Source organism: Ictalurus furcatus, chromosome 1 (genome assembly GCF_023375685.1).
Source record: "Ictalurus furcatus strain D&B chromosome 1, Billie_1.0, whole genome shotgun sequence".
Lineage (NCBI taxonomy): Eukaryota > Metazoa > Chordata > Actinopteri > Siluriformes > Ictaluridae > Ictalurus > Ictalurus furcatus.
In genome coordinates, this window is record NC_071255.1 from 10618250 (window position 1) to 10642689 (window position 24440).

The following is a 24440-nucleotide window of genomic DNA, read 5'->3' on the forward strand; positions in this document are numbered from 1 at the left end:
TATCTTCTTCCTACACTCTTCCTATGCAAATCTATAAAGAACATGGATACTTATTCCCATTACCAGCAGCAGATAAAGGAAAAGACTCCACACTACAAAAAGAAAAGTCATCTTAAACAGTAAAAATATCTTGAATATAGTCCAATTTATGTAGTATTTCTTATTATAAGATTACAATAAACCATAAATAAGATTATTGAACCTATTTCTGGGCATTATTACTCATTTCATGCTTGTAGTTTTCTCTCGTTTAGTCTCAATAATAATTTTGCTTCTTTCTAGAAATAAATGCTTAAAATGAGCTGCCAGATAGAACAAGACTATTTCAAGCTTGAAGTGAGTACAGATGAATTGAAATAGGTTTAATAATCTTATATTTGGTTTATTGTAATCTTATAATAAGAAATCCAGAGATATGGAGGAATTCCTTGAAATCCTTTCAATCCAGAGCCTTTACACAGCGTGCACATCGGCCCTGCTTAGAATGTACAGGGCTTCTGCATTATTTGCTCGATAATTTTCTCACAGGTGAAGAAACATGTTGCTAGTAGATACGCACTTGAGGTGGCAGGACGCAGGCCGAAATGATTACTTGCTTCGAGTGACACGTTGGCTTGTACAGTGGTAAAGGTATCTGCAGCAGGTGGGGGGCAGTGTTGCTTCTACGCACACAATAGCTCTAATACACAATGATTAATTGCACTCAGGAAACAGAGCCCAGTTATTTCCATTTTGACTCCTACATACCGAGCAATTTCAACGACCGGCTTAATATAGCCTCTACTTTATATTTAGAGTAATGACACTGAGGCAGTCTAAACACCAGCCTTTCCAACTTCTCGAATTAGCACATGCTATCTGTGTTGATGGACCACAGTAATCCAGACTTTTCCCTCTGTTTCCAGTTCATACATCAGTTCCAATTTGCCATCCAGTGAAGTTCAGTAGCCCTATGCAAAAATCTCTCATTTCAAGCTTAATTGCCTTTGGTTGTTCCTGGGTTGTCCAGATGATGAATTTGAAAACTGAATTTGACTGGTTGCATCAGAAAGAAAACCCCTATTTGAATGTAGATTCTTGACTGTTTGAAAACATGAATTTAAAAATGTGAATCTCTAAACACGTATGAATGGGTGCGTGAGTGTGTATGTGATTGTACCCTGCGATGGACTGGCACCCTGTCCAGGGTGTACCTCGCCTTGTGCCCGATGCTCCCTGGGATAGGCTCCAGGTTCCCCGTGACCCTGAAAAGGAGTAAGCGGTAGAAGATGGATGGATGGAATCTCTAAACACTGAAATATACACCGATCAACCATATCATTAAAACGTGAATAACACTGGTTATCTCATTACAGTGGCACCTGTCAAGAGGTGAGATATATTAGGCAGCAAGTGAACAGTCAGTTCTCGAAGTTGATGTGTTGGAAGCAGGAAAAATGGGCAAGCGTTAGGATCTGAGCGACTTTGACAAGGGCCAAATAGTGATGGCTAGACGACTGGGCCAGAGCATCGCCAAAACGCCAGGTCTTGTGGGGTGTTCCCTGTACGCAGTGGTTAGTACCTACCAAAAGTTTCCTGCTGCGAACGTCTTGGTGCCAGATACAACAGCACACCTTCATAGGTCTTGTGTAGTCCATGCCTCGACGGGTCAGAGCTGTTTTGGCGGCACGAATGGGACCTACACAATATTAAGCAGGTGGATTTAATGTGACTGATCAATGTAAGTACTTAAGGTACAATTTGTGGTTTTCGAAATAACATTTCAGTACTACGAAATCAATGGTGTTGAAGTTTTCACTATTTTAACATTCAAATCTTTATGTCTGTTTTTTGTGTCTGTAAACAACAAAGAACAGTGTTTACACTTATATTTTAGGACACGTGAAGTTAGAGTAAGGACTAGGTACATACACCTATGTAACTGTCATGATTTCTGAGAAACCTAGGCTAGGTTCCAGATCCAGTTTACTTTGCGTTTCGTTTTGAAAATTTGTTTTGTGTCGAGGTTCTGTTACTGGTTAAATGCCTCCCTACTCCCTTTACAGCTCACAAAAACAAAACCATACATTTCCTTGTCACCTCTAATAGAAAAAAAAAACAATTATCTAATAGAGAATTATGGTACAATTATGCACCTTAAATCTTTTTAAAATGTGCCCTAGCCTTTATCCACATTCCCAGCTGAAAGGTACATGTTTTTTTTGTTGAGAGTGTAAGACTACAACAGGTGTGAAATCGCCTAATGTCTTCTCTACACGACAGAAGTACGGATGTAGTGCACTGTGAGTCAGTTTCCTGTTCAATACACCTGTCCAAATCACCTTCAACGTTACACATAGTGTGTTATATCCCTATCCTATTCACACTGTATAGTTTCTCTGTAAGCAATCATCATAACGCTTCGGGGAAATTCATGACTATTTACCTGAGGTATTTTATGAATTTTTTTCCGGCGCGTGACGTCAGATCGAGATCACGTGACAGCGGACTCCAGTAGCAGCGCGCGTGTGCGAGGGTTCAGTCAGAGCTAGTCCACACGCTGTGGAGCACGCATATACACATCATTAAGGCGTCATATTTCTTCAAAACGACTGTTGATTTATTTATTACTATTATTATTAATTTTTTTTTAAGATTGTATGTTCGCCTTTTGAGGAGCGCGTGGAGGGTTTTTTTTTTAATCCGACAACAACAAAAAACCCCAACAAGAAATAAAAGTAGCGGTTGAGGACCAAAGCAGAAAGTCTTTAAGTTTGTGCAGTAAAAGAGACAAACTGTGGATGTTTTTTTGTTTTTTTTTAAACTCCGTCGTAAGAAGACATTTTTTTCTGTAGAGTAGGACTTTCTCGTGGGGAACCAGAGACTGTTAGTTGTGTGTGTGTATTCAACAAGCGGGCTACAGACACCATGGTGCGGGACTCCGGTTTGTTCTCAGCGCCAGGACTCCTCGGCTCTATCCTCCTCCTCCTCCTCCTCACAGCCCGAGGTAAGCGCCTTTCATTCAGCACATCTTTCCGCCTCAATATTGTATGTGTGTGAAGTTTCGAAATACTTTGGTTTGAGTATCGGTCTTACAAAACAGCCGGTGACACTCGGTGTCAATGTCAGACCTGGTTTTCCCCTCGCATATCGCCTGTTCGTGTTCATACCCGGCTTTCTTTGCGCGACTGTTGGGTAGGATTATTAATCATCATTAACTATTTAAGACCGGAACTACCTTGGCTGTTATTTTCTTGGTGGGTTTCACCTATGTACATGTTTACTTTCGGTGACCTGCTCAGTTTCGGCGTGCGCCATGTTCCCCAGTAAGGTGTGGCCTTTCAAAGTATTTTCCCCTGAAGGTGTTGTCAGGTAACCTGCAAACCTGTTCAATACGCGTAATGACTAAGCAAACCTCCTACTGTTTTATTTGGATTCATTTGATACTTTTCTACCTTCACAGCCTATAAGGTGCCCTTGTTTGTTTGTTTGTTTGTTTGTTTGTTTTTTACTATAAAAAATATTAACCTGCCCTTTCTCTAACGCTCCATTCGGCTACCACGGTGTCATTTCCGCACTTCATGTTGTTGTTATTGTTTTAATCATTATTATATTGGGAGAAACCTGGGCTGCCATGTAAACACGCAACAGGGTGTTGGGAACAATCCTGTTTTTATTCGTACTCGGTTTACATTGTTGAGACAGGACCCTCTCATAAACTAATATCTTGTTAGGCCCAAACAAGACTATTTGTTAATGGGGAATGTATTGCGCTTCCTCGTAGTCTGTTTATTTTACTATTCACTCTGTAACCTGTTGCCTACGCGACCGGGATTTCCGGTATCTTTGTGTGTGTTTTTTTTTTCTTTTTAGGTCACTGGCTTTGCATAGTTAATTGTTTACGCCAGCAGGTGCATGTACGCACCTGATACAGGCCGCGTCTCAAATATATATAGATTAGTGCACTAAATATGGCGCCCATTACTTCTTAGCATGTGTAGGCCACTTTTTAGGAAAGTAAAGGAGCCGTTTGGGATTGAACCTGTAGCTGAGTGGGAAAATAAATAAATAAATAAAAAAGGGGAGTTTGATTACTTAGCCGGAGGCATATCATTGTAACACCGCGCTTGTTTCATACAGTGTACCTGGAATATATTGTGCTTTAAAGGGATTTAATAATACATCGAGGTGACAGCCGGCTAAAGTTTTGCCATGTGAATGCAGGCGGTTCACAACACTCCAAAATGCTGTTCCTTTCTTTCATTTATTCATGGCGTGGAGCATTTTTCTGCCAGAGGACCTTTCACAGCACATCAAATGCAGCTCAGGGTGAAAGGGTTTGCAGGGGAAGACTGGAATAATGGAAACAATAGATTTTTTATTTATGAAGGAAGCGGGCGGAAGATAAAGGACTAAATGACCCAAACAGGTCCTGCTGTTTTTTCGTCCTCTACTCTTGGAAATCCATTTAGCTGTGTGTCGTGGGAGCATTTGCACCTTCTTGACAGCCGTCGTGAAATATGCGGGGGTCAAGGGACAGGTTTATGGACCGCGTTAATATCTGATAACCCTCTAAAGAGGAACTAGTCGGAATGTCGGTGACGAAGCAAAATCCTGCTGTTGAATCAACTCTCGCAGTGTTCGTGTCCAGTAGGGCTGTGCCATATCTAGGGATGGGGCGATATCTTATAGATTGCGATGTACCGGTAGAAATTCTCCCCACAGTAAGAATTAGTCTTCCCGCGATAATAACGATAAGGTCTAGTTGATGACGTATTTCTGTGTGCGACCCGTTCGCTGCTCACGTGCAGAGCGAAAGCAAGTACGGCGGAAAGGCGGACGTGAAGCCGAGGAGTTTATCGCTAAACGAGGAGCTACCTCTGCAATCTGGAACTGGTTTGGTTACAGAAAATCAGTTTTATTTTTAGATCAATGTTTGTGTTTCTGAGGCTCTCAAGATCACCGCCATCACTTGTAGCCAAAAACAACGGTGCACGGTACTATATTTATATTGTCATTGATATCTTTATCGCAATAAATTCCAGATAATATCGTGATACAGTTTTAAGTCCATATAGCCCATCCCTTGCCATATCGTGTCGTCCGTGATGTACCGGTCCAAATCCTCCGCATGGTAAGGATTTGTCATCTCATCGATGACGTGTTTACGCACCGGGATGTGGGAATCTCGCACGTAGAACGAGAACAAGCACGGCGGAAGGCGGAGTTCGAACTCTGGACGAGGAAGAAGATTTAATCCGCAAGAAAGAAAAGCAGGACCTTCTTCCGTAATACGGAAGCGGTTCGGATACAGAATATGTGAATCAAACGTCTGTGATTTGTAAAGTGTGTCAAAAACCCCCTTATTAACAAAGGATGGAAACGGGTCAAATTTGTTCCACCACCTCAGGCAAAAACACCAACCTCTGTACAGTATGCTGATAGTGTTGAATATTATTCTTTTCATATCAGCATATATATCGTTACCGTAAAAAAATACCATGAGATATCATGATATGGTTTTAAATCTATTATCCCCCATCCCTAGCGTCTAGATGGAACTGTAATAATACACTCTAGGACGTGGATATTCAACAAAATATGAGAACAGTCCAGCTATGTAAAATGCCTTGTTTACAGAGGTCTGGGTAAGGAGCTGACATGGCTGAACAGTGACCGCAGTTAACTTTAAATGCTCAGCAGTTAGCGATTAAGAGGTTAATGATTACACGTCTATAAATAATTGTTTTTCGCAATTACCGTTTATGACTAGTAAACCGTTTACTCTCCTGTAAACTTTAAACATTGTTTTTTTTTTCCTTCATTGACATGGTCACGTCACTAATCAGGCCAGAGATGGTAAATAAATAAACACATACGAGTCTGTGAAAACTTTCTTTCCCCAGTGAGTTGCCTTCAACCAAATACTTTACATAATTGCATGTGATTGGCCGCAACAAGCCGCAACAGAGGATCTGCTCCAGAAACTAAGCTGACTTTTTTTTTTTTTTGGAAGCGTCTGAATTTCAGTCAGTTCTTTTTTTTTTCCATACGAATATTTTCCAAATGCTCAGTTCATGCATTACTGGGTCCACATCTGGACCATGTTATACCAGTTTCCGACCCCTACTCTTAGTTACCAAAGATTTAGCAGTTGGTGCGACTCTACCATCAAGATCAAGAACATTTGAACTTCTTCTTATGACAAAAAGTGTTTTTGATTGATCGAGGCATATTTCGTTACGCGATCACTCCGAGCCATGTATCAGCAGTCGCAGACTATAAGACTGGGCTTATGAAAAAAGCTTGAACCAGTTTCTATGGAGATGTTGAGGGTTTTTTTAAACAATGGGAAGCAAAGGGGGGGCTACTGTAGTAATGTCGCTCTGCGTGAATGCATCAAGTGCTGTGTGTGTGAGCGAGTGAGTGAGGAAACGTGGGGGTTGGGAGAGAGATTTTGGCTGCTTAGAGGGCAAGGGGAAGCAGACTGACCTTTATTTACTTGTGTAAGAATCAAACACACACACAACCTCCAGAATCGAGTGCACTTAAAGATAGACCACAAACCGGTGGGATTGTGTTAGACGAGCATGCAGAAGGCTGTATGCCATTAGCACACAAGACACACAATCACTGCTGTAGAACTCATTTGTAACTTTGGGGGTGCTGCTCTTTCCTTCCCTTACTCCACCCTTCATTCTTGTGTGCAGTTTGCTTTTGTTTGAAGGAGGTGTTGGTCATTGGTTAATTCAAATCTTAAGCCCAGCCCCCCACAGTAATAGCCCTCTGCCTGACCCCCCCCACCCCCCCCCCCCCCCCGAAGAAAAAAAAAAAGCAGACCACCATGCATTATTCCCATGAGCCAGACCTCAAGGCCAGCATTTTATTAGTGTCTGAGTCAGACAATGAGGGAGGGAGGGAGGGATAAAGAAAACCAGGGAAGAGCGAACAGGTTTATTGAAAAGAAATACAGGAATGTAGTGCAGGGGGAAAAAAAAAAAGAGCTGGTGATTAATGTGCGGGTGTGTGTTTGTGCACGCACAAAGACCGGAGCCGAAGCCTTAATCTGTGTTGCACTGTGCTTTGGCAGATTTCATCAATGGCTGGCTTTATAACTATCAAACCTGCAACAATACAGACAGCAGCTTCTTATGTGGTCATTTCAGAGAACTCCAAGAGTATACCATCTAACTTCTGATTAAATTTGTTGAAAGTGGGTGCCTTTTATTTCCAGCTTCATCATTTGTCTTCCAGTCTTGGACATACCCATGATCAGTCATGTCAAGAGTCTGGATCTAAACCGAGGCCAGGTCTTTTCAGGAGAAGGTAGCTAATGCGTGATCAAAAAGTCGCTAGAAAGGCGTTCTGAAAGGCGCTTCTGAACAATATAATAGAATTGAGTTTTGTTAGAATTGAAAATATAGACTAATATTTCTTACAGGAGATGTCTTTGGTCATTGCATCAGAAAGTAACTAAGTAACTATACATCGTACCAACTATTCATGTGTTTTCAAATTTCTCTGAAGAACACTGACAAAAAAGCATTGGTAGTGAGTAGTTGGGTTACAGGAAATAAAGAAATGCTTCTAATGCAGTGACGGGTGTGTGGGTGATCGAGGGCAAACAGTGGTGATCAGTGGTTGGTTGTTTGTTGGGAACTGGTGTTTAGTGATTGGGCATTAGGTACAATGGTAAGCAGTGATTGGTTGTTGGGAGCAGTGGTGATCAGTGACTGGATGTAGGGAGCAGTGGCGATCAGTGACTGGATGTAGGGAGCAGTGGTGATCAGTGACTGGATGTAGGGAGCAGTGGTGATCAGTGACCGGTTGTAAGGAGCATTGGTGATCAGTGATATTAATAATAATAATAATAATAATAATAATAATAAGTTCTCATCACTCTTCTCCTCCATCATTACTTACAGCACTCAACATGCTCTTTTCTTCCACTGTTTTTCCTCTCCTCTCCTTGTTGAGCAGATGTCGGCTCTCAGGACGCTTTTATAGCTTCAGAGCTTCATGAAGTCGACATGACCATTTAAATCACCCTCATAATTTAGTCATTTCTCTTGTGATGCTGGGCAGCCAAGCAGAGTGTGTCAGGGAGGGGTGAACCAAGGACCACAGACAGGGCTGGTCTTCTATACAGTTTCACTTCCATATTGAGAATAAAGATCATGGTAGGAAATGTATGAACACACCCTGAATGTCACTCAACTGTTTGACTGGATGTAGATTTAAAAAAAAAAAAAAGAAGAAGGTGTTTTTATCAGAGCTAATACACGCGTCATACGGACAGACGACACGAATGTAAATTTCCTGCACGTTTACATTACAGTTTATTTTCCATTCAGAGGTTCCTGACCTGGGGTATTTGACGTGACAAAACATCACAGCGTTGCTTAACCATGGCAGATGAATTAGTAGGCATGTTCAATAAGGGCTTAATTTTAGTTCTTATTTCAGGCCATGTTTAATGAAACAAACGGAGATTTAGCAGCAGTTAAATTCTTAGTATGTTTCGGTTTCGGAAGAAATCTTGTCTTCTAACCAATCATGACTAATGACCTACATACGTTTAGTCAGACTGATGATGATGATACGCTTGCACTCGCCAGTGGAACAGGTCGTGCAGAGAAAACGGGCCAGAATCATCTTACCAAGACGAGCTGTACTTCTGAACCGTTTAATAGACTACCGGTTTAATAAAGTGAGGAAAGAAAACGGGGGGGGGGCACAAAAAGAGGGCAGAATCGAGAAAGCCGCTGTGAAAAAGCCTTCAGTAAAACGAGCCCCGTGCTTGAGTGTGCATTCGTTTGTGGGTTTTATTTGCGAGCGCATAATGGATTCCACATTGCGGTTTGATCATTATGAAGCGTTCGAGGTTGAACACCAATTACTTCCGTCACACCTCGTTCTGCGCACACACACACACAGAGGCACATGTCTTATTCCTGGCCCCGCAACTATGTAACGAGTGAAGAATGTATTCGCTTATGAGGGTGTTAATTATGTCATGCTTGCATTGGAGAAATTGAACCGTTCCCTGGATAGGTCCGTATATACCTACTACACCTTTTAATAACCTTGGAGAACGGAGAAGATGATTCCCTTGGTAACCTTGACTTTCCTCCCTTCCTCCTTCTTCGGTGAGGAGAATATAGAGCTATACAGTGTTGTATTTCCTGAGGAGCAACCCCAATCCCCCGCCCTCCCAATCATTGTCCGTGATGTGTCCATCCAGTGTCTGCGAGACAGCCTGGGCATCGCACTATTGACCTGGTATTGATCAGCAAAGCCAGCGATGCCCTTGCAAGTCAACATGGCTTACCTGAGCCCTTTCAAACTAGCGGCTCTCGAGGATAAAGGCGTAGCTCTACCCCTCGTCTTCTGGAGAGGGCTGGATTGAAGACTAACCTTTCTTAGCCTTTCCGTCCCTTTCACTTCACTTCTTGCTAACTATTTGGGGTTCCCACCCCCCCCTCCATTTTCTCATCCTGTTTGCTTTTATTGTTAGCATGCTCCTTGAGAGCATGCCGTTAGCATGCCTAGTTCAGTGTGTTATCAGAGAAAAACAGCAATGACCTTTAAGATGGTTTCATACACAGTGCTTTTGCTTTTGAGTGACATGTGAAGTTCAGGCTTAAGGGTGCTAAAGGAGTAGGGCTGGGCGATATGTTGATATAATATGGATATCGTGATAAACGATTACGTGATACACCAATGATATCTCAGAAAAGTGTGACGTTTTAAAAAAAAAAAAAAAAAAAAAAAAGTTTTTAATAATTACAAGTGATCTAGTACTGAATGGTACTTGGCAGAAATAAATAAAAAAAAAAAACGTAATCATTTCTATTTTTCTAGGCAAATAGAAAGTATAAAGTATATCTAGAAAAGTATAGTTAAACTCCTCCGTTTAAGGTTTTTAAATTTTTTTTTATTTAATCAGGTTTGGTCGAGGAACGTGAAATTGAGCGGAGGTATTTTTATTTGCCTCACGATTTGTCACGTGTTACTTTGGCTCGTCCTCAACATCCGCTTCCTCTTGTGGTTTTGTCTCATCTGATTTATTCCTGTCAGCCGGTTAATGGACGAGTGCAATCCATCCCCTTCTGTTCACTCGCTTCTTCTCTTTCCTTTTCATCCCTCCTTTCCTCGACTGCACCGCCCTCTGATTCGGACCGCGTAATAGATCCGTCTGTCTTCTACGCTCCTGTCATCTTCGTCGTCCTCGCCACAGCCGGCGTCCTGTTTACCTCGGTCTCACTCTTTCGTCCCTTCCTAAACGAGACACCATTTTGTCTTTAACCCCCAACCCCCCCCCCCCCCCCACACACATTATTTTTCTCCCGAGCGGTGCAACTCGTGCGACTCTCCTGCCTTTTTATAGCCGCGCTTTCCCGTCTTCTCCGTATTGTTCTTTTACTACACTGTTGAAGGTTAAGTCCCAGAGACAATGTAACAATCGCTCCCACGTCTTTCGATCACTCTGACCTTCTGCCTCAGGAAAGAGATAAAGAGCACAAATGTTCCAGGGCTTGACTGTATTGGACTTGCTTTATGATTAATGCCGAGAGCGCTTCATTGTGTGGCGCTGACATTGTGTGAGGCTGTGGAAAGGGAGTTGGAGACAAGCAAATGAATTTGAAATTGATAACAAATATGAAGGTGTGTTTGCGTTGTACACCAGCAGCAGGTACGGTGACCATGCAGAAACAGAGCGTCCATTGTTTCTGCCCTACTTCCATCAGTTATACACTGTGTGTGTGTGCGCGCGAGACTGAAAGTCACAAGCTTCTGTGTTGTATCATTTACCTGTGTGGGCGTCTCTCTCCCTCTCTCTCATTCTTCAAGAGGTTGACATTTAGAATAAATGAGAGGGTAGCACTTGTGGCTTCCTTCACTGGAGGCAAGGATGAATAAACATTCTTTTGTTTCTGTCTCTCTCTGTCTCTCTCTCTCCCTCTCTCTCTCTCTCTCCCCTTCCTTTCCAGTTCAGTAAGCTTCACTGACATGACAGTATTCACCAGAACGTACCATTATGTGTGGAAAAATTCCTGGTGTTCATTTCAGCCGTCAAACCAAATCGAGGAGAGGGAGTTAAAAAAAAAAAAAAAAAGAAGCAAATAAAGGTGTAGGATTGAAAGTAACGGCACACTCTGTCGCAGCCATTAATGCTCGTTCCCCGTGTTTTGTTTTTTAGCATACAATGTGTTGCATTATCTGCGAGATCAGCGCGATTAGTCCCACATAGGTGACGCTTTCATTCTTTTCATCTAACAGGATGACCGGGACATTGTCGTGATGCGTGATACGGCTGAATAGGGGACTGAGCAATTTCATGTTTCACGCTAGGTCAGAAGGGTCGCGTCCCTCGACGCTCTGCTGGCACACGCCGTCCTCTTTCGGGAACGGCATCCTCTTAAATCGGCCAGCTTCGGCCTCGCTGTGCTCCGTCAGCGTGCTCGTGTGTTGTGTTTTGAGCCGATGCGGTCACAGAGCGCGCTGTCTGTTTCAGGCCAGATGGCACTGGATTGGGTTTAGCGTCCGTGTTTGTGTTTTCCACTGGATGATGAGTAGAGACGGTTGAGCTGGTAGTTTTGTTTGTTTGTGTATTTATTTGTGTGTGTGAGAGAGAGAGCTAGAGAGAGATCATAATTCATGCTTATAGCAGGTCTGCACGTCTGTCTGAGAAGAGGAAAGCAGGGAAAGGGGGGAAAAAAGCTACACTGGGTATAATGAGGAAAGTTGCACTTATCTTCACTTTTATGAGTCTGACAGATCAAGCCGTTTCTCTACCCTGTACCTTTCTGTTGCCTTCTGCGTCTCCTTGTAGTGATGCTGTAAAGCTTTATCTGTTATAGATTATTAATAGGCTGCTTCTCTCTGCACCTCTCTTCCTCACTCTGTCTCTCCCCCTCTCCCTTCTATTCTTCATCTTTAAAAATAAAAAAATTCTCTGCTCTTACCTGGATCTCTGCCTGTTAACCACACGTCATCCCTCTCTCTCTTTCTCACTCTCTCTTTCCCTCTCTTGATCCTCCTCTTCTCTCCATCTTTTTTCCCCTCTCCGTCTCTCTCCTTCTCTCTCCCTCACTCTTCTCTCTTTCTCCCTCCCCGCCTCTCCTTTTCCCTCTCCATGGAGAGGGACCAGGGGTGAGTCCCAGGTTGTGCTGTCCTACTTTTGCTTTCCTGTCCTCCCAGATTCATTCTGAGTTTATTTATTCAGACGCACTGGAAGACATGGATGGATAGAGGAATGGATGGATAGGTGCAGTAGGAGGTGTAAGAGTGAGGCAGCATTGGGAAGGTGATGCAAATCGTTTTCACAGCGAAAGGAAAAAGGGACGACGGGAAAAAGGGATCGAGTTCGTCAATTGAGTCATTATAGCTGCAACAGCTGGTTAAAGACCAACATCAGCATTTTATCACGCATGCAAGAGAAGAAGTGGAGGAGCTTAATATAGGCTAGTGTTTCACTGGGTCTCTTAAGCTGGAAGGGTTTTCTTTTTTCTTTTTTAACACATAATTTTGTGAGGATATCATGTGACAGAAATTTTCTTTGAGTAGTGGAGGGTGATATGACCAAATTTCATATTAAAATGATATTGTGACCTAATTGATCACCATGTCGATTATATCAAAATATATGCATTTTTGGTCCAGTGTCAAAATCAGAGCTAGGCGTGTAGACCTGATATCAATCCCGTGCTTATATCCTGCACGTCTGTCTCCGAGTTACGCGTACGAACGAATGCGTACAAGAACCTAACATGATTTGGGTGCCGTGTTCAAATGCAGGGTGCGTATCACATCTATAAACCTCACACACATTCACTGCATAAAATAAAGGGTAAGTGAAATGTCATCCAATCCACCACTGCAAGCCAGTCGTCTAGCTTTTTCTAGAGAGTTTGGTACTTTCCTGGTGCGTTTCAACGCTCAGTGTGGCCAGGACCTGGGTATTTTAACAGGAAGCTGTCGCTGCAAAACCATTGTGTACTCACCGCAAACTTTGTAATTGTTAAAGTCAGGATGCTGTACTTCTCCAAACCTCAGTGACCAGAGCATGCTCGTTTACAGCAATGTGGAACGGAAGTGTGATTACATTATCAGAACGCAACTTTCAGACGGTTGAGGCCTGTAAGTGTACAACAAATACCAGACACACTATGGGTGGGGCATCTGAGGCTGACTAACCCCATATGCAATTAAATTTGTGCCTAAAGTATTGACGGTAACTCTTTAAGAAACAGAAATATACGACGAGAGAGAAGAAAAAACGGTTTTGAGTTTTCCTTTTAAGTAAGTCGTCAGTTTTAAGCACGTTTAAGCTCATCATTCTGGCACAAACCTCATGTGTGGGCGGGGCTTAACAGCTTAATTGCCCAGTGAGGTTTGGATCCACAGCTTCCTGAACAGGAAGTAGAGACTGCAATGGTGTGAATTTTGAAGAATAAGTATCCACTCAGTGCATCAACTTTTTAAATATCTTTAAAGTTCCGCATTTAAATGAGAGGGAGACAGACAGACATGGAGAGAGAGAGAGAGAGAGAGAGAGACAGACAGAGAGAGAGAGAGAAAGAGAGAGAAAACATGCTTTTGATGATAAGGTCTGTGTGCCTTATCAAACCTTCCCTGGCTGGAAAAGCTGATAGGAAAACACGTACAGACTTCTCAATTAGGTGCCGGTCACCTCCTGCAGAGCGAGAAAGGTGGAGGACGAGGGGAATGGATGGAGAGAGAAAGCAGACTGAGGGGCCGTTTACACGACAACGTTTTCAACTAAGAACGGAAAGCTTTTCATGCGGTTTGGCGGTTCGTCTACACAACGATGGCGTTTCGGGCTCTGAAAACGCAAACGTTTGAAAACGGCTGTCAAAGCGCAAGTCTTTGATGCCGTTACCGTCTCCGTGTAAACGTACAGACTCGAGAACGTGTGAAAACGATGACGTCACGCGCACGTGTATTACGTGTTCAGTCTATAGGCATGTGCTCGAGACATTCAAGACTACAGGACTGTTTGTGCTTCTCAAGATTTTGAGTTCGTCGACGCTTCTCCAGCAAAGTGTAGATTTACTGCATCAGTACTACGACCAGCGGAGACGCGCGCGTTACATACGGCAAATCGTTAACCCACATCTACACGGACGGAGGGTGTTCAAATCTTATCATCTTAGTAATTGTCTGTTTAGGAGTATATCTGTATCCTTTTATTGCTAATAAAATATAGAAAGCAGACTGACTGCCAGTGTCGCGCTATTCGATTTGTATTTGCCGATTTTGTTCCATTATTAGTACTTAAAGATGCATTGTTTAGATTTGTTTCAGTATTTAAAAATGAACGAGCTTTAACTGGATTCTGACCCGGAGAACAGGAAAAGCTAAAAGACGAGGTTGAAGACAGAAAAAATCCATTTCCGCTATGAGAGAAGTTTATTTCATGTACATTGCGTTATATTACGTTAGGGACGTCTCGGTATTTATTAACCAAGAAATGTGAGCAGAATCTGCTTGACAAGCGTGAGATTTCACAACTCTTTGACAATGAATCATTTTCCATGTCTAGCTATCGAGATTCTGAGTAACTGGAGACTCCACGTAGAGCATAAAGCATTGAAATTATTTGAGAAATGTAAACGTCCTTGTGCTTTTTATCCAGAAAACCCACAGCTCCCCCGTTTACTCGTATTTGTTTATAGGGCGGTCTTGCCCGGATCGATACATGCATAATGCAGCGTTTTTAGTCGTTTTCGCGCATCCGTGCGAATGGGGATGGCTTTGACAGCGCTGTCGTCTGTACATGAAGCTTTTCAAAAAACGCAAAGGGAGAAACTTTTCCGTTTTTAGGACATGGTTGTCGCGTAAACATACTCTTAGTGTGTGTGAGAGAGAGGGAGAGAGATTGATGGATGGGTGGAGAGAGGATGCAAGAACTGGAGCGAGACGCAGCCTGATGAGGAGAGATAAGTACAGATGGGAAAGGAGAAAGACTTTGGGGGGGGGGTCTGTGCGTGCGTGTGTGCGTGCGCGCGTGTGTGTGTGCACGTGTGTGTGGATTAGCAGGAAGAGCAGAGATTGAGCAGGACAATGGCTGTTGGTCCTGTAGTAAATGTTTTGGTTTTGCTGTCAGCATGTGTGAGAGATCAATCAGTACAGAGGTAGATAACGGGGAAGAGAGGGACAGACGGACCACATGGGGTAAAGGTAACATGGATTCCTACCTAGTTACGCGTGTGCGCTCCTGGAGAGCGGAGACGCTAACTTGGAGGGGTGCACTGGGAGTAACTCGTCAGTTACCATGGAGACTTGGCATACCCCTTACTCCAGTGACCTCTCACCTTTGTGTGTCTGTGTGTGTTGCTTTACAATTCCCTTTTAGAAGACCTTTTTTTTTTTCCCCCCCGTTGTCTGTCTCTCTCTCCTTCATATTCACAGCTCCATTTTCTCGGTCTGTTTTACCACACACTCACACACGCACACACTCACTCCTGCTCTCTCTCTCTCTCTCTCTGGGAGTATCTGATGACTCTGATGTGATGTGGAGCAGCTGTTGCATTTCTCAGAGTCGCCCTCATTTCCTCCCCCTTCTTTCATTCCTCCCTTCTTTCTCTCCCCACATTACAACAGCAGCTTCACTCAGTTTCAGAGAATCTGTGTGTGTGTGTGTGTGTGTGTGAGAGATGATGCCAGTGTAGGGCTGATCGTACAAGGCGACACAGTATCTGATCTTTCACATGATCATCCCCAGACCTGTTTGAAATCTTTCTCACTGCTGCCTCTGCCTTGCTCCTCCTCCCTCAGTCTTTCTGTCTTTCTTTCTCTCTGTGTGTGTGTGTGTGTGTGTGTGTGTGTGTGTGTGTGTGTGTGTGTGTGTGTGTGTGTGTAATTAGCTTTTTTCTGACGTTGCGGGAGTGCATGTGTGATGGAAATCCAGGATGATCCGCTCCTAATCATCAGCAGCGGTTAATACCAGAAGCTTCCGCCTAATCTCACACACATCCTCTGACTGAGACGCTGCAAGCCGGCTCATTTAACAGCTTAATGCCCCGTGTTTGCGTGTTTGTGTGTGTGTGTGTGTGTTCAGATGTAACAGTGTGTATTTGCCTTCGCTAGCAGATGGAGCTCATTGCCGTCGGAGGTGCACGGTTATTATTTGACTGCAGAGGAGCTTGGAGATATCTGCGTTCCTTACAGACGCATTTACTGATTTGATTCACCGCCGATTTCTCTCTCTCTCCCTTCTCACTCTAATTACAGAGCACTAGTTTAATTAACGCGCAAGATCCTGTGCGCGCGCGTATGTGTGAACCTTTTGAAACAGGTCGGCTTCTTTGCCGCGACGCCTCATCGAACAATAAAGTACAGCTATGACGATAAATAAAGGCCTAGTGGAAGCGTAACTAAGGCGCTTAACCGAACGTTTCTGGATCTAAAATGGCAGCGTTCAGTCCTTTTACTGAAACGGCGAGAAAACGTGGCGAGCGGCTAAGAGGAGCTCCATTTAGCAGCCAGTTTAAGAATCCGAGGAAAAACCACCAAGCTAATTAACCGAGATTATCGAATGCTCTTTAACTTCTACTGTATAGCTCGTGATTAGACAGCTAAGTTCATTAAGTTAACGGCGTATAGGCTACCCTAATTCAATAACTCTGACTCTTGCTAGAGTAGACCCATCTGTTCCTAATTAAGCAAGGTTCACTCCGTTTGAGACAAGATTAATGAACGTAACGGTCAATTAGAGTATGACGTTTAAGAAAATCGACCTCCGACGAGGAAAGACGTCTGATGTTACAGTCCGTACAGGATTCCGGGATTATTCATGCCGTAGTACAAGACGCAAACCGCTCGGAATCGGAAAGCCAGATTAGAAATTTCACAGAGAAATACAGAGACGAGCCGCAAACGTTCTGGAACCATGATTAACCTGTAGTAAAGTGTGTACAAGCTCATCTGTGAAACATGGTGGAGGTAGTGTCATGGCGTGTTTTTTGTTTTGTTGTGGCCAAAAACGCTTGATGATGATGTGGGGTTTTTTGTGTTTTTTCTTTCTTTTTTGTGGAAAACTACTTGAATTGGCGAAATAGATTTAGGCGGCTGTGGATCAGGTGGTAGAGCGGGTTGTCCACTAATCGTAGGATTGGCGGTTCGATTCCCGGCCCACGTGACTCCACATCCCGAAGTGTCCTTGGGCAAGACGCTGAACCCCGAGTTGATCCCGATGACAAGTTAGCACCTTACATGGTAGCTCTGCTACCATTGGTGTGTGTGTGTGTGTGTGTGAATGGGTGAATGAGACACAGTGTAAAGTGCTTTACAAGTGCAGACCATTTAGATTTGCACGGTCTTTCACAGTGATGTTGTTTGGTGAGCGAGACTTTTTATTTTTATTTTTAGCTGTACTCGTGTTCGACGTACCTGCACCGAAGAGGGCTTTGACACTCCCTTTTTGAAAATCTGCAGCGATTTTTGAAAGATTTTGCGTTCATTTGTGATCGCAGGACCTGATCTTATTAGATAAAGCACCGGTTCTCAGACTAGGGTCCGTGAAGCAAAGCCAGCGGGTCTGCGAGTTTCATTTTGTTACAGCTGTACGTACCAGCTGGATTTAATGGGTTTAATCCAAACACCAAGAACTCAAAAACAAATCGGGCCTAAAAATAATGTTAACTCGATCACAACGTGTTTGCTTGATGGAAACGTTCAGGAATGTAAAACGCCATGGCTCTAATAAACGTGTCCTCGGCGGGGGGGATTTATTTTACAGTCTGCATAAAGATTAAGCACCGGTGCGTTCAAAGGGTCAGAGTGTTACCGTGTGACTTTCGCTGCATTCGACTTTCCTCAGAACTTGGAAATTTTACGCCATCGTTGAGCATCAGAGCTGCAGGGGGAAAACCATAGACGTGTCTGCGTTCATCTTTTGTTCTCAACACGCTAGAATGCGTAACCCCACCCACCCACCCACCCACCAAGTATATCTCATTTGAAGGTAATAAGTCCTGCTTGGGGTTGAGGAGACCGTCCGGAGATTTCAAGTGGGAATTCTGAGTCAAGGTGGCGGCGTTTGTTTTGCTCGTGTTTTTTCGTTTTTGCCGTGTTTTTACCTAGTCGGGTTTCATCTTTCAGGAAATGAAAGGGAGTACGACACCAGTGTCGGCAGTTGATTGAGAATATTTTCCATCACGCAGCTGTTTTTACCAGCCCTTTACCTTATTTGATAGCGCGCCTGCGTCTCTGCTCCGTGACCCTTGTAGCGTGATGTTAACAGGTGGATAGATGAGCTTTATGATTCCTCCGTGCTCCTGCTGTAGCGCCCCTTCTAGAGGATCAGCTCAAATCTAATACACGCCTGCCATCCATGGAGGTATCCATGGAGACCATAGTGTGTGTGTGTGTGTGTGTGTGTGTGTGTGTGTGTGTGTGTGTGTTGCTGTTGGATGGTGAAAGACTGGACGGCATTGTGTAAAGTGTGAGCAGGTCCTTTGAGCTTTGGCTTTATATTGTAATGAAGCTTTAGGCAACATAACGAGCTTCATGTGCTGTTCCTTCCTATACCACACCTGTGGAGGAGGATCCTCTTACTCTGTGTGTGTGTGTGTGTGTGTGTGTGTGTGTGTGTGTGTGTGTGTGTGTGTGTGAGAGACAGGAAGAGAGGAGGGAGGGAAAGAAGCAGGAAGAAAGGAGAAAGAAAGACTACACGCTCTCCTCCTTTGTTTTTTTTTTCTCTTCTATACAATTCAAGCACTTAAGGATTTTCTCAGTGTATTTCTCTTCCCACAGCTGTATTTCTCGCTCGCAGCCGTGACTTCAAAGCCGTCAAAGAGAGACGCCGACACGAGATTGATCAGAGGCAACGACGCTTACAAAATCAATCAAGATCCTATTAGTCCACATTACTCTCATTTGCCAGCTAGAACGTTTTTTTTCCCGACACTGACGGCATTAACTCGCCTTGTCATAATAAATCAGCATGCAAGTCCGTGACTGACGTTTCCTCTGGCTTTTTTGTGTATAACAGGGGTAAACAAAACTTTAGCGATCTGTATAATAATAATAATAATAATAATAATAATAATCCATACGTTTTTTTAAAGAAAACTTTGACGATAATAAAAACAGAAAGAAGGCGTGGTGAATGGGAATGTTTGGGGATATAAGTGCTCGGTTTTGAGCAGGAGCAGCGCGGGGTTTCGATAGCGTTAAACTGTTCTGCAGAACGGACCGTCGAGACAACCGGCACGTAGACGAGTACAAGTTTTCACTTCAAAGCTGTTCGTACAATCCCCATGCAAGAAACGACAGGACAGAAAGTCCGAAGGGCGTGGTCACGTTTTAGTCGAGTAGCTGAGATCAGATACTGTCAGTCACGTAATGAAAGCATGACTTGTAACAGTATAAGCAATGTCGCAAAACACCCGCTGAGCAAGCCCAAGATGCAGTCCGTACAGGTCCCAAGATGCAGTCCGTACAGGTCCCAAGATGCAGTCCGTACAGGTCCCAAGATGCAGTCCGTACACGTCCCAAGATGCAGTCCGTACCGGATTTTGTGGAGGTTTCTTTTTTGTTTGTGTTTTTGTGATTGTCGTAGCCAGAAATGGTTGATTTTCGTTGTAGAGAAAGAAAGGATCTGCTCATGATCCAAATCATACAGACTCATCTGTGAAACACGGTGGTGGTAGTAGTGTCATGTTTTTTTGTTTGTTTGTGTGTGCGTGCGTGTGCGATTGTTGCGGCCAAAAACACTCGCGCGGTCTTTCGCAGTGACGTTTGCCGGTAAATGAGACATTTTCTCTGTACTCATGTTCACTCCTCCTGCCGAGTTTGCTCGGTTTTCATGTTCATTTCCTGGAGGGACTGAAAAAAAAAAAAATCTCCGGATGTATCGCAGTCTGCGAACGCTATATTTCGACCTAAAAACAGAGCCGTATTCTTAGTTCGCTAGTCTGCGTCATTGCTTTTCATGGTTTGCTAGACATATCTGGCAAGGGAAATATTTCAAACGTAGTTTCTTCTAGCATTAGGTTCTGAACCGTTAAGTAGGACTGAAAAACTGCAGAAGTTAGTAGTGTGGATGAAATCCTACCATGACCCTTCCCTGCTGACAAAGAAGGCAGCACGAATGTACGGCACTCCAAAACTGTCATTTGTGGGAAGATGAAGAATGCCTTTTGTCAGTCAGTTAACAAAAGCATACCAGAACGAGATTTTAATCTCCGTCCTACGGCCGCACATATGGAGTGCAGGTTTTGAAACTGTTTAACTCTAAATGTTGGTCGTAGTTTCGTTTGTGCTGGAGTGTGTTTACAGAAAACCGAGTAGCCTTATGTTAGCGTTTTTCATATTTACAGCTGTGTACACGTAGGGATAACAAGCTCCCCCGGCAACAATTTAGACAATACGTGCTTGCCTTAACAGCATCCGTCCTGTCGTGTCAGGATGCCACCCTGGTCCCGCTGACCGGCTTCAACGATTCCAAGCTCCAATTTGTACCTGTTTTGGTGTCTCACCCCGCTGTTCTGATTTTTCTATTGGACCGAGTGATATATTTTTTTAAATGATTTATTTGCAGGCCGGTTAAAGTTCCCCAGCGTTGCACGTTTTTTTTTCTAATAAAGTCGCACACAGATGTGGCCCTGCACAAGCCCACAGCTGTAACTCTGGAACATGGGAGTGGTCAGTGTTGCGCTGATGTGATCTGCTTGGGCACGAACAGCAAAGCTCAAACGCTTGCCAAGAACCGATCATCATTGCCATATTTTATGGCAAGTTACTACACTTCTCCAGAATACTGCACAACCTGTTCAAGCTGCACAAGAAGATATTGCTTTTGGTGTATTGGTGCTGAATCCATTTTCCATACCGCTTATCCTGCACAAGGTTGCGGGGAGCCCCGAACGGGGTGCCAACTCATCGTGCACACGTTCACACACGCACCGGACAATTTAGAGATGCCAATCAGCCTACAGCGCGTGTCTTTGGACCGGGGGAGGAAACCGCGGCGCACGAAGAGAACCCTCAAACTCCGCGCACGCACTGGGCGAAGGCCGGATTCGAACCCCCAAACCCTGGAGGTGCGAGTTAAACGTGCTAACCACTAGGATGGGCGACCTAACGTTTTGTCAAAAAAAAAAAAAACAAAACGTGAAATGTAACTCTGCCCGAGGAAATAATTACGATAAACAAAATTCTGCAATACCAACAATGATATGCAAACCACGTATGCAAGCAATAGACCGATTGACATTTCTGAATTGTCCGTAGCGTGTGCACAATGAAGTTGGCACCCCGTGGCGTCTCCCACCTTGTGCCCCGGGTTCCCTGGGATTAGGTTTCAGGCCCCCCCGCGACCCTGTGTCGGATAAACGGTATATAATAATAAAAAAATAAAATAAAAAGGGCTCGATGGATGCACGGACTCATGGCTCAAAGAGCACGCAAACAGTTCCACTCAGGAACTTTTTAAAAAGCTTCCTTATGCTGCAGAGCTGGCCGTCTGTGCACTCGACAGCTTTCGTCAACAGGATGGCTGAGGTGAGAGCTGCGAAGAAAATCGATTACTATCTATAGGAACACAGCAGCCGAAAAGACACGGGGTTTTTTTTTTTATGGATCCCATGCTCCGTCGCTTTCGCAATCCACATCCTTTTCTCCCTGGGGCAGGATGAATAATGTAGCATGTACAGAGAAATCCAAATGTCATGTGGAAATGTGTGTGTGTTTTTTAAATGTATTATTTTATTTTTTTTTCAGAATGTGTTCAGCTTGTATAAACAGCCAGCTTATTGCTACATGCTTCAGACTGGGTGTTTCTGTCTCTCTTTTGTGCTTTCAGTTATTGTGGGCGTGTGGGAGGGGGTGATCTCGACTGCCTGTGCGTGAAGGTTCGAGCGTTTGATAAGATCAGGGTTCAGTGTACAGCTTTACACACACTCTGCCCTGGCTGCACTGTAAGATATTATCTTATTGAATGTGAATGTATAACCGTCTGGGGTACGTTCTGAATGTCCCGTCATCAGTGTGTGCGAAAGTTAAAAGCGGTGTGATAAGTGCAGGAATAAATCTAACCCTAACACACACTCATGTTCACAGACGCACACAGATCACACCGGCACGGAGGTGTTGAATGTATTTCTAACGCACTTTCACACTCGCACCCTTTTGAACACAGACACACGAACCAGCTTCTCTTCTATACAGAGTCCCCCAGACGTTCACATCACCAGCCTGCCTGCTGCTGTCGCCGCTCTCGTCGCATCTCGCCGCAGTTTTCCTGCGGTTTTGTGTGTGTGTGTGTGTGAGAGAGAGTGAGAGAGAGAGCGAGACTCGTATTACACTGCCTTTTCTCCTCAGCAGACTAGTACAGAGGCGACTCGAAGGGCACACTGCTCCAGACGCCATGTGCACACGCGTGCTCGTACACAGCATATGCAATTCATACCACACAAACCACACACACTCCCCCACCCTTTCTTACTCTGGCTCCTGTCTGACATGCCTTTTCTCTTCGCAGTCGCTCGGTCACTCGGCTCATCACTTCTGTTCGGCTTATTTTGCTTTTTGCATAGCTCCTCGGGGATGAAAAGATGACAGAGGAAATTTAAATGTCACTCAGCCTAGGCTTTCATTAAAGCCTTCATATGGGCGATGTGTCCTTCTGTCCACCGGCGTGTGTGTATGTGTGTGTGTGCGCGCGTACAGGAGATAGAGAGAGACATGATGATTGGTGACAGGCCTCGGAAAAGGACAGGAAGGTGTTTGTGGGATTTACATCAGAGCCGTGCCCTGTGTGCGTGTGTGTGTGTGTGTGTGTGTGTGTGTGTGTGTGTGTGTGTGTGTGTTACCTGCAGGCATGACGGCACTGTAAAATGGAACAGCAATGACACACAGCTTCTGCTCTCTCTCTTGCTCGCTCTCTCTCTCTCTCTCTCTCTTTCTCTCTCTCGCTCTCTCGCTCTCTCTCTCGCTCGCTCCTGACTTTGCTTGTGTACTGTGTATTTCTCTCCCACTCTCAATTCCCTGTTGATCATTACTAGAGAACGTGTGTTTAGCACTGTGCCGAGACCTCCGGAATTACAATTTTAATGTACCTTCCAAGGTGTTAAATCATGCTTGACCCGAGGAACACGGGGTGATGCGTTAGAGGTGGGCCGTACGCCTATTACGCTGATTACAATAGCGCTGTTCGTTTCATAAGGAATGAAACGCGGCATGGCGTGCTGTTGTCATTTCTAGAAAAAGAATAACACTAAGCAGAAAGCAGTTAGCATGATGAAGTGTTTAATTCCTCCTGCACCACAGATATTTGCCAGTGATTGCAATTTTTATTCATTCATGAACGACACATCCTTTTTTTTTTTTTTTTTTTTTTGGTCCATTTGTAGTCACGTTGCGTAATTCCGCAAGCTACAGTTACTAATGCAGAAATGTCGAGCTCGTCATGGTAGTGCGAAACAGGAACACTCTCTCATGATGATTACTTTATTCACAACCCCCCCGTGTCTGAAAACAGCTTAACCTTCACCCGACTGTTACAAAGCACCGACACTGGAGACTCCTTCCATTCAACTGTTAAATAAACATCTCCTCACAGAAATAGTCGCCGTATATATAGCTGCACCTGTACTAGAGCGAGCACATTGATCTAAAGCTGTGATTGGCATTACTCAGGGTTTCCACTAAGGCCCTGTTCACACTAGTGCGTTTTAAAATGAAAACGATCCTCGTCCACACTGGCGTTTCCGCCGCGTTTCAGAAACGATCTCCGTCCACACTACACGACCGAATACGCATGTCACATGACCATTCATGCACACCGGGCATGTGCGTACAGCTGTAAACAGGAAGTTGGTTGCTAGTCGAAACCGGCGTTCCACGTAGGGATTACGCCGCTTTGTTGTCGATCGCTGAAATCGTAGCTCACCTCTTGCGCATGTAGGCAGCTGCTGTGTTATGAAATACAGAATGTAACTGCACAATAGCTGCTCAGAATGACAACAAAGCCAGCAAAGCTTGCGGCTCAGTCTCCGTGTTGTTGTGTATATGATCAAGGTAGCGTAATGGTCATACTGTAGGGGCTCGACGAATCAGGGACAGATACGCAACGATCCAGAAAACCCAGTCAGGTAGCGAATGTGGGCGGAGCCACGCCTTCGTTTTCAAAGGTCTTCGTTTTTGGTCTGTTTACACTGAAACGCGAGCCCGGAGTTTTCAAACTAAAACGGGATCTTCTGCGTTTCCAAAACTTTCCGGAGTAGTGCAGACGACAGACGTAACCGTAGCAACGGTCATGCGCTTTAAAACATGTATAAACAGGGCCTAAGATTTCAGAGGGCGCAGGTGCTCTCTACAGTTCCGGTTTGAGGTTTCTCATGTTGTTTTTTCGACCCTTACCATATGGCTTGCAACATTTCTTATACTTGTAGTCAAAAGTCTGTTCATTTCACCAAATAACGTGCTTG

The 24440-nt window shown here is 44.2% G+C and overlaps 1 protein-coding gene across 2 annotated transcripts in view; it reads left to right on the plus strand.

Annotated features, from left to right (window-relative positions):
• The first annotated feature begins 2465 nt into the window (after positions 1–2465).
• The window catches only part of si:ch73-22o12.1 (nectin-2), a 78099-nt gene continuing 56124 nt past the window's right edge, over positions 2466–24440 (plus strand). Inside the window, exon 1 of one of the 2 annotated variants that reach the window (XM_053624865.1) lies at positions 2466–2986. In XM_053624865.1, the coding sequence (XP_053480840.1) occupies positions 2908–2986 (79 nt within the window). In that variant the 5' untranslated portion in view covers positions 2466–2907. The remainder of the gene's footprint in view (positions 2987–24440) is intronic. The other variant, XM_053624871.1, reaches the window with a different exon arrangement.